The sequence below is a fragment of the Protobothrops mucrosquamatus genome, unplaced genomic scaffold, assembly GCF_001527695.2.
Source record: "Protobothrops mucrosquamatus isolate PMUCROS unplaced genomic scaffold, P.Mucros_1.0 scaffold_135, whole genome shotgun sequence".
In the NCBI taxonomy this organism is placed as follows: Eukaryota; Metazoa; Chordata; class Lepidosauria; order Squamata; family Viperidae; genus Protobothrops; species Protobothrops mucrosquamatus.
Window position 1 is genome coordinate 1,029,499 of NW_015386211.1, and position 13,438 is coordinate 1,042,936.

Here is a 13,438-nt window from a genome sequence, read left to right on the forward strand (position 1 = left end):
ATTGACTCAGCCTGACTGAACAGCATAGATTTGGAAGAAAAGCTGATTTTAAAAATGCATGTGACTTCTTGGGAGACCACAAAAATAATTCTGAAGTGTGTAATTCTCATTTTAAATGACAGATGAATAACAAGTTTCATCCAGGGAAACTCTCATTTTAGCCTAGGATTATGCCTACTGGACCAGCTTCAAACTGTCACGTATATAAGTACTTCTGCATTATATTCACGTGTGCAGTATCTCTATTTTTGAATACAGAGAATTCAAATTTATATTGAGGTGCAAACGAGGGAGGAAATAATGTATTTTGAGGGCCAAATCCTGATCCCCCTGCTTAACTATTAATTTCTGCAGTGAATAAAATATGGCAAAGGATTATTATGTCCTTACTGATGCTAAATGAATTGCGATAAAGAAGAAGTTAATCAATTGATAATCATTACCTTGGGTCAAAAGAGATAAATTTAATAGGGATTATTAACACATAAAGTTAGATAACCACATTCCAGACGGTCTAGTCTCAAACGCTTTTGGACAAAGCAATTGGACCAGGCGCACTCATGATGGACTTTCTTCTTAAGTGTGGAAATGTTTGAGTTTCCATACATAGCCCCTGCCACTAAGACACTGACTTCAATGGATAAAAAGCACCAATGGATTTCCCCCTCCTCTCAGGAACATCAAATACACAGAGAAGAAAACAGAGGCAGCACTCAAATAAACATTCTGATTCCAGGTTTTCAGACTTCAGTCCCTATATTCCTTTGACATTGGCCATGCTGACTGAAGTTGATTGAAGCCATAACTTTGAAGAGCATCAAACTATCCACAGCTGACATGCAAAACCTAAGAGTGATCATTTTTACCTCAGGAATACTTCACCATTATATTTTGAGGGAGACTGTTTTGTTTTTTTAAAAAAATATCACAGCAATACTCTGACATCTAAGAGAGGAAATACTCATATAATGAATGAATATTTGTGGAGAGAAAACAAATTCCACACAACAGTCCACCCAGTGTTTACAAAACACTGGCTGAACCAGATATCCAAACGCCGAAGGTTGGTTTTCTCTTATAGAATCTCTTTTTGAATTATATCACATGCAAATATTCCCAGGGTATCAAGGTGACAAGGATTAGCTACAAAAATGTTGTCTAATATGTTGGAATGATTTGTAAGCCTTTCCCATGGCATAATTTAATAAAGTTCAAAGTGCTTCAGATTTTTGTAGAAACAACATTCTTTGCAAGTTATAAAAGAAACTGACTTTGTGATGACTTTGCAAATAGTCAGTCTTGTTACACAAACAATGCTTTAAATTCTACCTAGAAGTGAAAAGAAAAGTTGGCAGAAAGAATGGCTGAAGGTAGGAAAAGAGAGGGAGAAAGAAAGAGAGAGAAAAAGAGAAATAAGTGCAAATAAAGAGACTCTCCCTTTATCATATATGCATATTCACAGGTTAGTGTTGAAAGGATGTTGAGTTGTATTTCATGCCTGCTTAAATCTATCTTAGGTACAGGCTATGGATATCTGTCAAATAAGTGATCTTACTTTTTACAACACTGATGCCAAAGAAATGAGGGTCTTTAATTTTCAGTACATCACAAACTTGGTCAAAGAGTTCTTGTCCTGTGGCTTTTACCTGCAACACAAAAATAGTATTTAAGCAGTTTAGAGAAAGGTATTTCAAGCCAATCATAACTTTGCACTTTGCACTACACAGCATTACATACATGAATGGAACATACTGCTACAGAGGAAACTTGCAGATTATTGAAGCCTTGCCCTGATAGGATTCCTGGGCAATGATTATTATGAATTATTTTTCACTCTAGTCAAAGGCCTCAAATTAGCTTAATACAGTATTAATTTCTAAACAACATTTTAGCAATGAATCATGACATTACTACATAGTAAAACAATGACGTACAGCATTGTGTGATACCTGCTATGCTTTTGTACACCTGAAGGATAGGACAAACAGTGGACATTTTATATATCAGAACACTGTGATCCACTGCTTTGGATCACACAATACACACCAAACCAAAATGTGATTTGCTTGATTTTGATTAGTTTATTCTATAAGTCTAATCATCTATGAGTTGAGTGTAACNAACAATGACGTACAGCATTGTGTGATACCTGCTATGCTTTTGTACACCTGAAGGATAGGACAAACAGTGGACATTTTATATATCAGAACACTGTGATCCACTGCTTTGGATCACACAATACACACCAAACCAAAATGTGATTTGCTTGATTTTGATTAGTTTATTCTATAAGTCTAATCATCTATGAGTTGAGTGTAACCAATCAATTAATGTTAATCAATTATAATGATTAACAAACATTTCAGAACTTTTATGTTCTTCAATAAGAGGTATAAAGTGATTCAGGTAGAAATGATACATACACTATGTTCACTTGGCACTGAACCTATTTAATTATGTCTTGGGTTAAAAATGCCCTGCATCAACAGTGCTTGAACAAAGATATCCCAATCAAATTAAGATTGCCCATATTTGATGAACTTCCAGATACAATGAGATGGCTGAGAGGCTATCACATTTTGGCCCTTATTAGTTTTTTTTTTAAGTCTATGCTCCAAGTCAAATCACCACCTATGACTAATTTGGGAGAAGCTTCCACACATTCTTCCTTCCTTCCTTCCTTCCTTCCTTCCTTCCTTCCTTCCTTCCTTCCTTCCTTCCTTCCTTCCTTCCCCTATTCATCCTTAAATGACTGCTAGAGGGAGAAGTGAAAAAGAAAACAAAGAGCTTAAGAGAGTTGCTAATTTCCCATTTTTGAGAACCACTTTGTACCATTAGCAAGAAGAGTTAACCCAGTCATCTCTTTTGTTTGGTTTGGAGAAGATAGTTGTTTAGGGGAAATTAGTTTAACCCGAAACAATCTTGAGACTGCTATGCCCTCTAACCTCAGTACTGAATTATAGCATTTGTATAATCTCACCCATGTCATGTATGTACAGCTATTCTTTCTGTATTGTTTCCCAGGTTGAACATACAGAAATTATTTTATTGCAAACAATGAAGAAGCCTTAAGGAATACTGCAGGACATCTGCCTACTCCAGAACATAGTATTCAAGCCCTACATATAAATGCCAACCCAAAGTTGAAATCCTAAGCATTTTCATTCTGCCTTTTCATATTAACAGACTTTGAACATTGTTTTCTAAGGCACCTCTTTCATTTTTGCCTCAGTAGATCCATACCCTACAAGTCCAGGGGTAAATATTTAAAAGGGTTTTGATTACTTAATTGGCTAAGGTGGCATGGGCTTTAGGTCTAGAAATTATCTGCAGGTGACCAGGTTACCCATTCTTGCTTTCAATAAACTCTGTTTTATATTTAATATGTGACAAGTCATGGCCTTGATCTGAAACCAACAAACCAGGGTTTGAAATTGAAGCTTGTCCTAATTGTATGTTACTGTTATGTCTTTTCCCTTTCCCTTTTCCCTTTCCATCTCAGAGTACTTTTGTATCTGGCTCCATCACAAGAACACAAAATCATACAGATGGAAGTGAAGCTATGAAGCTTTGCTTGTATAGATGGAAAATAAAACAACCAGGCAATGGAAAACTATGCCTGTTCAACACACCATATTTTCAAAGCTATAGAAAAGAGAACGCAGCCATATCTTGATTCTCATCCTATACTCAATGATGCTGGGAGGAAAAATGGGGAAGGGATGACAATTCCTAATTCTGGACAATTACAGAAATGACTAAATTTCAGTATTTACCCCAAAGGGAGATAATCCATTGTTACAAAAGGGAAAAACTGGTCTGCTTCCATTACCGTATTCTCAATAACTTTAAAATGACACTCCCATTGTAAGGTAAATTATATGGGGGAAAACCCTTTTAGGTAAATAAAGCAAGACATTCAAGAAATCAAAAGTAAATACTACAATCAGCACTCTGCATCAGCATATCTACTTCTTCACAATTTATATAGAGACTATTGTACACAAACAAGAAATGCAGTGCTATGTAAAGGCCCTTCCATTTCTCTTTAAAAATGGATACAGCCCACCCCGATACTGTATATTCTCTCTCTTAAAAACCATTCAAGTAGTTGTTAAGTAGTTGTTAAAGTAGTGTGTGTTGCTCTTCCATCCTGCTTCTCCAGGGTGGCTTACCATTTTCATGGCTCTAGTCAAGATGATACTGAAAAGCGTCCATAAAAAGCACATTTGATACAGACAAATGTAGAGAGAAGGATCTTGGACAACTTCTGAAAAATCATTTTGAAACCATCATATAATCTAATCTCAGGGGAAGATAGAAACTTTAATCAGGAAAAAGAAGAAGGCTCTTAGGAATAAGGGTCCTCTGGCTTCCTGAACCCCCATCATTTATCCTCCCTGGCAGGAATATCACCAGCATTAATTAATATTTGCTCAGAGGAGAAAAAGACTGGTTGTTCCATTTTCATCTCTAACAAACTTAGGAGATCCCCAACAAGAATATCAAATTCTTGTGAAGTGGGGTGGTTATTTATTTATCAGATTTCTAGGTTGCTCTAACCTGCTACAACTCTGGGTGGCTTACAAAATGCAATAATAAAAAACAAAGTAAAAAATTAAGAATTAGATCATGAAAAAAGAAAGTCAGCAAAATATACTATAGCAACATATACTATATTACATACTTTGTCAAAAATATACTATAACAATTAACCAGTGGAATGCCTTGCCGTCCCTGGAGGCTTTTAAGAACAGACTGCACAGTCACTTGTCTGAAATGGTTTAGGGTCTCCTGCTTGAGCAGGGGGTTGGATTAGAAGAACTCCAAGATCCCAACTGTTATTCTATGTTATAACACACAGAGAGAGACACTGAGCAATTTAAAAGATCAAAATAGCACTTGTCTGTAACTCTTCAAAGCAACTGCATCTTTTACCAGGATTTCATGGCTGCTTTCCACAGCTGCTGCATGATTCCATTAAAAAAAATACAAATACTTTAAATAGCTTCAGATACACATTATAACTATGCCCCTAAATATTCCAAAATAGTTATTTAGAATAATCATCTATTCAATTAGGAAGCACTAAATTTCAAACTTCTTGGGTGTAATTGGACCTGATTTAAACTGGTGGTCCACAGTGAATTACTACAAAGTGAAAGCCAAAACAAATCTTGTGATTAATGCCTGATTATATTTTCAGTTTTAATTTTCAAGTGACTTCTAGTTACTACTAGTAATAGTAGGGATTAGAAAATAATTGAAGTCAATGTGAGCTACTGGTTTCTTACAAGTTCTTAACTCTGATCCCTTTATAAAGGGCCATTCTGAAATCTTATGAAGTACTGTGGGAATCACGGGAAATTTGAATATTTTAAGATGATTCCATTAAACAGATTTCTCATTTTTAAGGAACCATTTTATAAGAAAATTTTGCTAATATCCTGTAATTAGTGAAAGAAATAATTTGAAAGGTTTAAATATGAAGTAAGCTATAAAACACAAGGTGGCCATAAATAAAAAAAAAAGATTTTAAACTGGAGGGAACCATATTTTGACTTACTTACATTCTCTATCACAAGTTATGGTTCTCCCCCCCCCCATGAAGGAATGTAATCCTCCTACCTACACAGAAGGAACATGTATTATAGAAATATGAATGCAACACTTGTATGCAATTCATTAAAGCAACCGTGTCTTTTTTCAGAATCATGCAGTGCTGTGGAGAGGCTGCCTTTGCAACCATGCAATCCTGAAATCAGACATTCCTGAAATTCAGCTACGGGAAGAGCATCAGTAAGGAATACCATATTGGAAGCGGAAATCCACTTTAGGTAGTATCTCCTATGGTTGATCTGTCTTTTTTTTTTCCTCCCTAGAAAACAACATGATGAGCTCTACACTTAATCTAGACTTCAAACAGGCTTAATGTTTGTTGAGCTATTCCGTCACAAGCTAAGCTGAAGAACTGTATTCATAAATTTCAAGTTGAATCTACTCATAAAAGGGATATTATTACAAATTGACAAAGATTATGAACTCATTGTACCCATGGCAGTTTACTGACTAACTGATGAGGAAAAGAAAAGCTCAATTCAAGAAATTTATATACAAAGTTAGACCGCCCTCCCAGAGATAATGGCATTACACCCTTCATTTCTACCTACACAGCCAATGTTCAAAGGTGGGTCTATTTTTGGGGGACTTTAATTCAGTTTCCTAAGTGCAACAGTTTGAGGAAAAATGAGATAAATAGTAGAAGAACAAAGTATGGGAAATTGATAATAAAATGATGGTTACAAGAGGAGAGAGAAGAAAAATAAGCCAGCTAGAGTTTGGTTTAAGGCTATACACATGGTGTAAATAAGTCAGCCAGCCAGCCAGCCAGTCAGTAAGTGCTAGATCAGTTCACCTCAGGATGTGCACTATAACACATAAACACCAAAAGAGGAAAAAATGCTCTGAACATCCAGCATTAAAAAGGATGATAAAAATTATTTAGAAGCAAGCAGACACAATGTATGAAGCTTCTTAAAACAGATGAGCTGCAAAAGAATCAGGAAATTCAGCAATCTTCTTTTGGCTATTTATGTTGGTTTTTTAAAATACCTTTTTGAAGGTCCATGTTATTCAAAAACAGACTGGGAGAATGAATGATAGTCCTTTGACAGTCTACTCTGAACACACAGCCCCATGTTTTATCTTCCCAGATGATTTTAAAGTGCTCAGTAAGCTTCCCATTCTTTTCTTTGATACTTTTCTCTTCAGTGACAGAACAGATTAAAAAAAAGAAAAAGAAATAGACAGGTCTGTGCATGACTAGAAATAGCTGCCTGATTCAAAATTTATATTTTCTAAGGGGAATCTACCCAAACAGGTGTATGTTGCTTTTTTTTTAAAAAAAAAAATTCAAATCCTGACAGAAGTTTAACTCCAGTGATAACAATTTTTTTTATTATAATACAGATCTTTAAAACAAACCTGCAACACTACAGAGATACATAATTCTATTGATATCTGTAATAGGCACCATAGATTCCAAATTACTTCATTCTCTACCTTACTTCCTGCACTACATTTCAAGTTTTATTTTCCTACAAGGGAAAGTTCTCAGAATATAGTGCTACTTAATTTGGTTTGAAGATATACAGGATAATAAAACTTGCAAAGTAGGATTCCTCCAAGTCCACCATGTTGAAAAATTAACACAACTAAATCAACAACTTCCAAGGATAAACTTTTTTTTTTAGTTTTCTAACACTACAAAAACATCAAACAAATATGAAAAGAAGTTGCAGAAGAAACAGATCCAACGTATGCTAATATGGATCCATTTTTAAAAGAAACTTATTTTTCAGCTTACAAGCTTTTGTTTTCAACTTGCAAATCCTCAGAACCTTTAGTATATTCCCCACACTTTCTAAACAACACAGGTACCTATCTGTGTTATTCATAGTGTCTGAAACAAGCTTAGATACACTTACCCCAACAGACAAACTGAGCTGCTCTCGGTCTGGCAGAAGGACACAGACATTCCTAAAATCCAAAGGCATCTTCTTTGGCAATAGCTGTTTGCTCATTGCAGAACTGGTTGTAAACTTCTCATACCGCTCCGTCAAGTAACAACAACGCCGCAATCGGAGCCTTGGGAATCAAGCCAACGTTGCTCGGATTTTTTTTTTCAACCTGAGGAATAAAAATCCTTAGAATGAAAGGTTGGATGACTTTACAGCAAGAAGCCTATACATTAAACAATGATTTTCCGTAGCTTTATTCTAAGAGGCAGCTCTAACCACCAAGCATCTGTCCTTGAGCTCTGGCAGAGTTATAACTAATCTTCTCATTAGTCAGCTCTTTTACTGATTAGCAGCTGGTTACACTACACGGTAGGTGGGAACACTAACCAGCCGGGAAATTTATCTCAGGGAGGCCCAGGAAAGTGGCATCCACAGGCTTGCATTCCCTTCTCTTGAATCAGCTACTTTATCCTGTGTGCCAAGAATCATAATCCAGAATTACTGGTGGCTGATTTTTTTTTCCCCACACACACTTCCCTATGCGATACTCGGCTTTTAAAAAACAAAGTCCTGAGTCATTGGAAAGAAAGGCAGGGAAAGCAGTGTAAGGGGCAATAAAAATAAAGGGGGAAAAATAACTTAGACTATTGGACCCGAGATTACAAAGTCATTAGTAAATAGCAGCAAAGATGACTCAGAAGAGGCGCAATCATGTGTTTCTGTGGGTTTTAAAGTATTCATGGAAGTATGTGGGGAAGTTTTTCTTTTACTCTAGCATCTGATTTCATTGGAGCTAGAGGGAAATGAAGCATGTAGAAGAAATGCTTGGTGCTACGTAATATGGCACCACTGTATTAGTATCTCTCTCTAAGTATGCAGTGCCTCTACAGATGGCAGCATTTAAGCAGGGATAAGTTAATCCTTCAATATGAGAGCACCTAATCAGGATTTCTCAATCTTCTAAGATGAGTGGATTTTAACTCCCAGAATTCTCCAGCCAGTATGGCTGGCTGGAGACTTATGGGAGTTGAAGTCCACCTATCTTAAAGTTGCCAAGGTTGAGAACCCCTTGTAACCAATGAAAGGAACTGGGGGACAAATCTGTATTTTCTGCTTGGACATAGTGAAGACTCTTTCATTGTTTACAGGCCATGAAATCCACTGATAATTGTTGCTCCATTCTACCTAGTCAATAATTCTTGATTTGCAACACACTTAACAGAAACTTACTAGATCCACTTTCTATAGTACATGTCAACTTCATATCCAAAATGAAAATTAATGAGTTTTTTTCTTTCATATTTCCACTTAATAAAGACACTGAATAACAATGTCTGTTTCCCCCTTTGAATTTAAAATTTGTCTGGAACCCCAGTGTGTGTATTAGACAAGATTAAATTATTATGGTTTATATTTTAATTCTGCAGAATATAAATTAATATTATGTACTGATATTGTGTTATTGATCTCTGTGTTCCATACTTGAATTCCAGTTCTGATGCGTTTAATAATATGATTGGGAAAACAGCAGGATATTGAATTTGTTGTTGTTGTTAATTGCGAAGTCGTGTCCGACCCATCGCAACTCCATGGACAACGTTCCTCCAGGTCTTCCTGTCCTCTACCATCTTCTGGAGTCCATTTAAGTTCACGCCTACTGCTTTAGTGACTCCATCCAGCCACCTCATTCTCTGTCGTCCCCTTCTTCTATTGCCCTCAATCTTTCCCAGCATTAGGCCCTTCTCCAGTGAGTCCTTCCTTCTCATTAGGTGGCCAAAGTATTTGAGTTTCAACTTCAGGATCTGGCCTTCTAAAAAGCAGTCGGGGTTGATCTCTTCTAGGACTGACCGGTTTGAACGCCTTGCAGTCCAGGGGACTCGCAGGAGTCTTCTCCAGCACCATAGTTCATTAACTGAGCTAATTCAGAATTTATGCCAATAGGTAAAAATCCCTTCATGAATTTATTAAACAATTATCATTTTAAGATGTGCACTGAATATGTTAACTGTTTTTATTTCACATGATTGTGGCAGATAATCACTTTAAATATGAATTAAAAATAAGATCTCTTTGGACCTCAGGACATGGCAATCTTATCCTTTGGAGCAAGATTGATACTCATACAATGAATGAATTGTTTAGAATATTATATATTTTAGCTGGTTTTGAATGAATCTTGATTGGACTGAGAAAGTATGGTTATCCCAAACTTAACCAGTGAACTCCCATGTCCACCCAAATTGAAAGTGGGTGCCAAAAACTCAGTAAAGGAACTTGAGAGTGCATTTAATTAGTACACCCTATTCACTGCAAGATATCCAGTTCAGGATCCAACTACAGCATGCATGACTGATATCATCCAACATCTGCTAAAATACCTTAAGCAGAAGTACATCTTTAGTCAGCTTCTAAACCTAAAATGACAGACTTGAAGGATCAGAATTGTGGAAGACTGACATAGTCCAAGAAATTATCTTTGTTGATAATTTGTTGATACCAAGGTTTATAGTTAGATACTAGTTCTCTTTAAAAATGTGCTGATGACCAGCAAATGACCCTGAAGCATAACTCCTCTGTTAACCATCTGATGTCCTTTCCCTACAAAGCTGAGGTCAGCTCAGGCCAGAAAAAAGAGATAACCTTGATGAATATCATTTAGTTTCCAGATAAACTTGCAGCTAAGATTATCAGTGCAAACCTGCCTGTAGTGTATCAATGATGGATCAGGTTTCCAAACTGGGTAGCTTTTGGAATGCATGAATGATAACTACCTTATGCCAAGAGGCATCTGTGAATTTACTCTGAATACTCAAATTCTATCCACTCTCCCAAAAATGCCAAACCCCAAAACAAAAACAAAACAAAAACAAATAAAAAAAACAAAAGAACTTGGCAATTTCAGAGGGAAAACAGCTTTAAGAGTTCCCTCATTTATCTTCTTTTGGATGCTGCTGAAAGCATCATTCTGGTTCTGAGACTTAAAAGCAAAGATGCTGGACTGAAGGGACGGTTGTTTTAACGCATTTCAGGTAGATATGTTAATAGATCTCAAATTTTCAGTTTCAGACATTAGCCTATGTCCTAACAGTTCAGTACCAGAAGCTCAAACAAAATTGTATGGGCAAACAATCCTTACAGGTCATTTCAAGAACCATAGTTGAACAACAACCATTAATGATCAGTAATGATGATAGTATGACGTAGTATATAGTATGCAGTAGTAGTAGTATTATGATAAGCTGGAAGGACAGATTTTTAATCAATAACTCTTTCTGCTGAGCCAGTTTGCTTTAATGTTAGGTCACTGGGCTAATTTGCCTTTGGCACAAAGCCAACTGGGTGACTTTGGACCAGTTATATCTTCTCAGCCCTAGGAAAGGGGCAATGGCAATCCACTTCTGAAATCTTGCCAAGAAAACTATCAATATTGCAGGTCTTGTCCAGGCAGTTGCCAGGAGTCAACATGCACTCATAGACCCCCCCCCCCCCAAATTTAGTCTTAGAGGATATAGAAAGATTTTACCATATGGCCATCCAGTCAGATTAACAAAAACATCTCCATTTGTTAACTGAGCAACTGCAGACTTTATAGGAGTATTTCCCCATTTTCTATATTAATAAAAAAAGGGAAGAAAACCATGCTTTTCATAAGTTGTAAAAGGTGGGAAGAGGAACACTTAGATGTTAATCTAGTGAGCAATTATCCATGAAAATACACGTGACAGGGGAAGATGCCCAGCAGGTTGGAAACAGAATAACCACGAGGCATAGAATAAAGCAACACAATGTGGAATAATCAGGCACAAAGTTCTAGCCATTTTTCTTCTAGGATACTCCTTTCCACCCCTTCCCATTTTACCTCCTTCTCATACAGTATATCATGTCATGTCATGTCATGTCATGTCATATCATATCATGAAGTCTTTGGCACACTCTAGATCAGTGATGGCAAACCTTTTAGAGACTGAGTGCCCCAAAACCGGCCCACCCCCGGGCCACCCCGCTCTGCCCCCCACAGGGCCACGCGTGCCGTAGGTTTGCCACCACTGCTCTAGATTATTCTACACATATAAACTTTGGAAATTAACCTGAATCTATCATTATCTTCTTTTGTGAGTGGATGTACAAAAATGCTGTCTTTGTTATCTAAATTCAGGACAGACAGACAAATACATTGTTACATATAGACATAGAGATTCGCATACACACACACACAGATATACAGTACTGATATATATATAGGACTGATATACTGGATAACCACATCACAAAGTTTTTGGAGAGTACCATAACTGCGAATTAAGTAGATCTGCATCCTGATAGTAAGCCAAAATTTAGCAGTGAAGTGGGAGAAGATTCCTGCGATGGGGAAAAAAAAAGAGTTCCAGGGTCAACTCAAAAATGTTTATTTTTATTTTTTAGTTTTTTGTTGGATGATTGACATGTGCTTATCCGAAGCATTTTTAAACTCAGTACTGATGACTGAGTTTGGAAGTTGAGTCCAAGCTTCCATTACTCTTTCTGTGAAATAATACTTTTCAACATTACTTTTAAACTTCCCTCCTGTCAGTTTGATGTTGTGCCCCCGTGTTCTGGATTTTTGCTTAATTAAAAACAAACAAACCAGGAGATGAAAGTCAAAGCTACAGCATATATATCTTTCAGAAATGTTTTGCTTTCTCTAATTTCTGTATCTATATAAATATTGTTACCTATGAAACAAATGATTGATTGCATCACCTCCTCTAATAAATTATCAATTATCAAGTTATCAATTCCTTCTAATGCATAACAAACCGGATCTCTTTCAAAGCAATTAATTCTCATTAGAATTTGGTGCTTTATTTCAGTGAAGCTCCTGGATTCAATTTCTGGGTTCAATTTCTTTCAGTTACATCCCAACGCAAGTATGATTTATTGGATCACATAAATCCAAAGAATATAAGCTGCAATGTAGTCAAACCACTGCCCCATCTAACTGAATACCTTCGCTCTCTCCAGGATTTCAGAGAGGGCCTTTTCCCAGCCCTATCTGAAAGGCCAACAGCAGCAAAGGATTAAACCTGAGAAACGTGCATGTATTTTTGCTAGGGAGTAAGCCGCACCCAAGCATTCATCACTTGAGTCTTTGATACAAGAGCCATGAACATGGTTACTGCCATGCCACTGAACGCAGAAATTCAATAGAGCATCAAAGACTTAGGTTTACTGAGCCATTATACCAGAAGTCAAGATATTTTTTTTCATTTTATCTATAGCACTGTTCAGCACAAAACTGTCTAGTTAGCAACAATTCTGACTTTTACTCTGAAAAAAGGGAAATTAAATAGGTGATTACTCTTGATTTCAGTCTTCCCCTCACTTTCGTTCTGAATAACAACAACAACAACAACAACAATAACAATAACAATAACAATAATAATAATAATATCCTACTTGTAAGAAGCTAAGCAAAAATTGCTTGGCAGAAAGCCTAAAAGTCAACCAATGGATTTGAATGTGCCTCTGTTCATGAATACTTGAAATTAATGCAAGCAAACAAACAGCACAAAAGACTCACAGTGACAGACAAAAACCCAAAATCACTAGTTATATTTTTATTGACTTTAGGAACTCCCTTTTCACAGAAGGAACACAGAAGGTAGCACGATGCCTGTGGTAACCATACATACTAGGAAATTGCTTGATTTCAAATCTAAATATAGTTAAATAGACTTTGCTCTGGCAGCAAAGGTTAAGTATTGCTGTTGAAAAATTGAGCAGTCAATCAAGACAAAAATGGGCAATCACTTTGTTATGACAGCACATCTTCGTTTCAATACTGCAGATTTCAACATTCATGATGTACTGAAGATAAGCAGGACATGCAAACAAAATAGAATGGGAAGATATAGTAAATTCAACCCTTATGATCGGCC

The 13,438-nt window shown here is 36.5% G+C and overlaps 1 protein-coding gene across 1 annotated transcript in view; it reads right to left on the bottom strand.

Moving 5' to 3' along the window:
* FRMD1 (FERM domain containing 1) overlaps positions 1-7,659 on the bottom strand; it is a 31,569-nt gene extending 23,910 nt beyond the window's left edge. Inside the window, exons 1-2 of the mRNA XM_015818421.1 lie at positions 7,488-7,659; positions 1,556-1,646 (exon numbers count right to left, since the gene is read on the bottom strand). Coding sequence (XP_015673907.1) covers positions 1,556-1,646; positions 7,488-7,583 — 187 coding nt within the window. The 5' untranslated portion in view covers positions 7,584-7,659. The remainder of the gene's footprint in view (positions 1-1,555; positions 1,647-7,487) is intronic.
* Between the last annotated feature and the right edge of the window lie 5,779 nt (positions 7,660-13,438).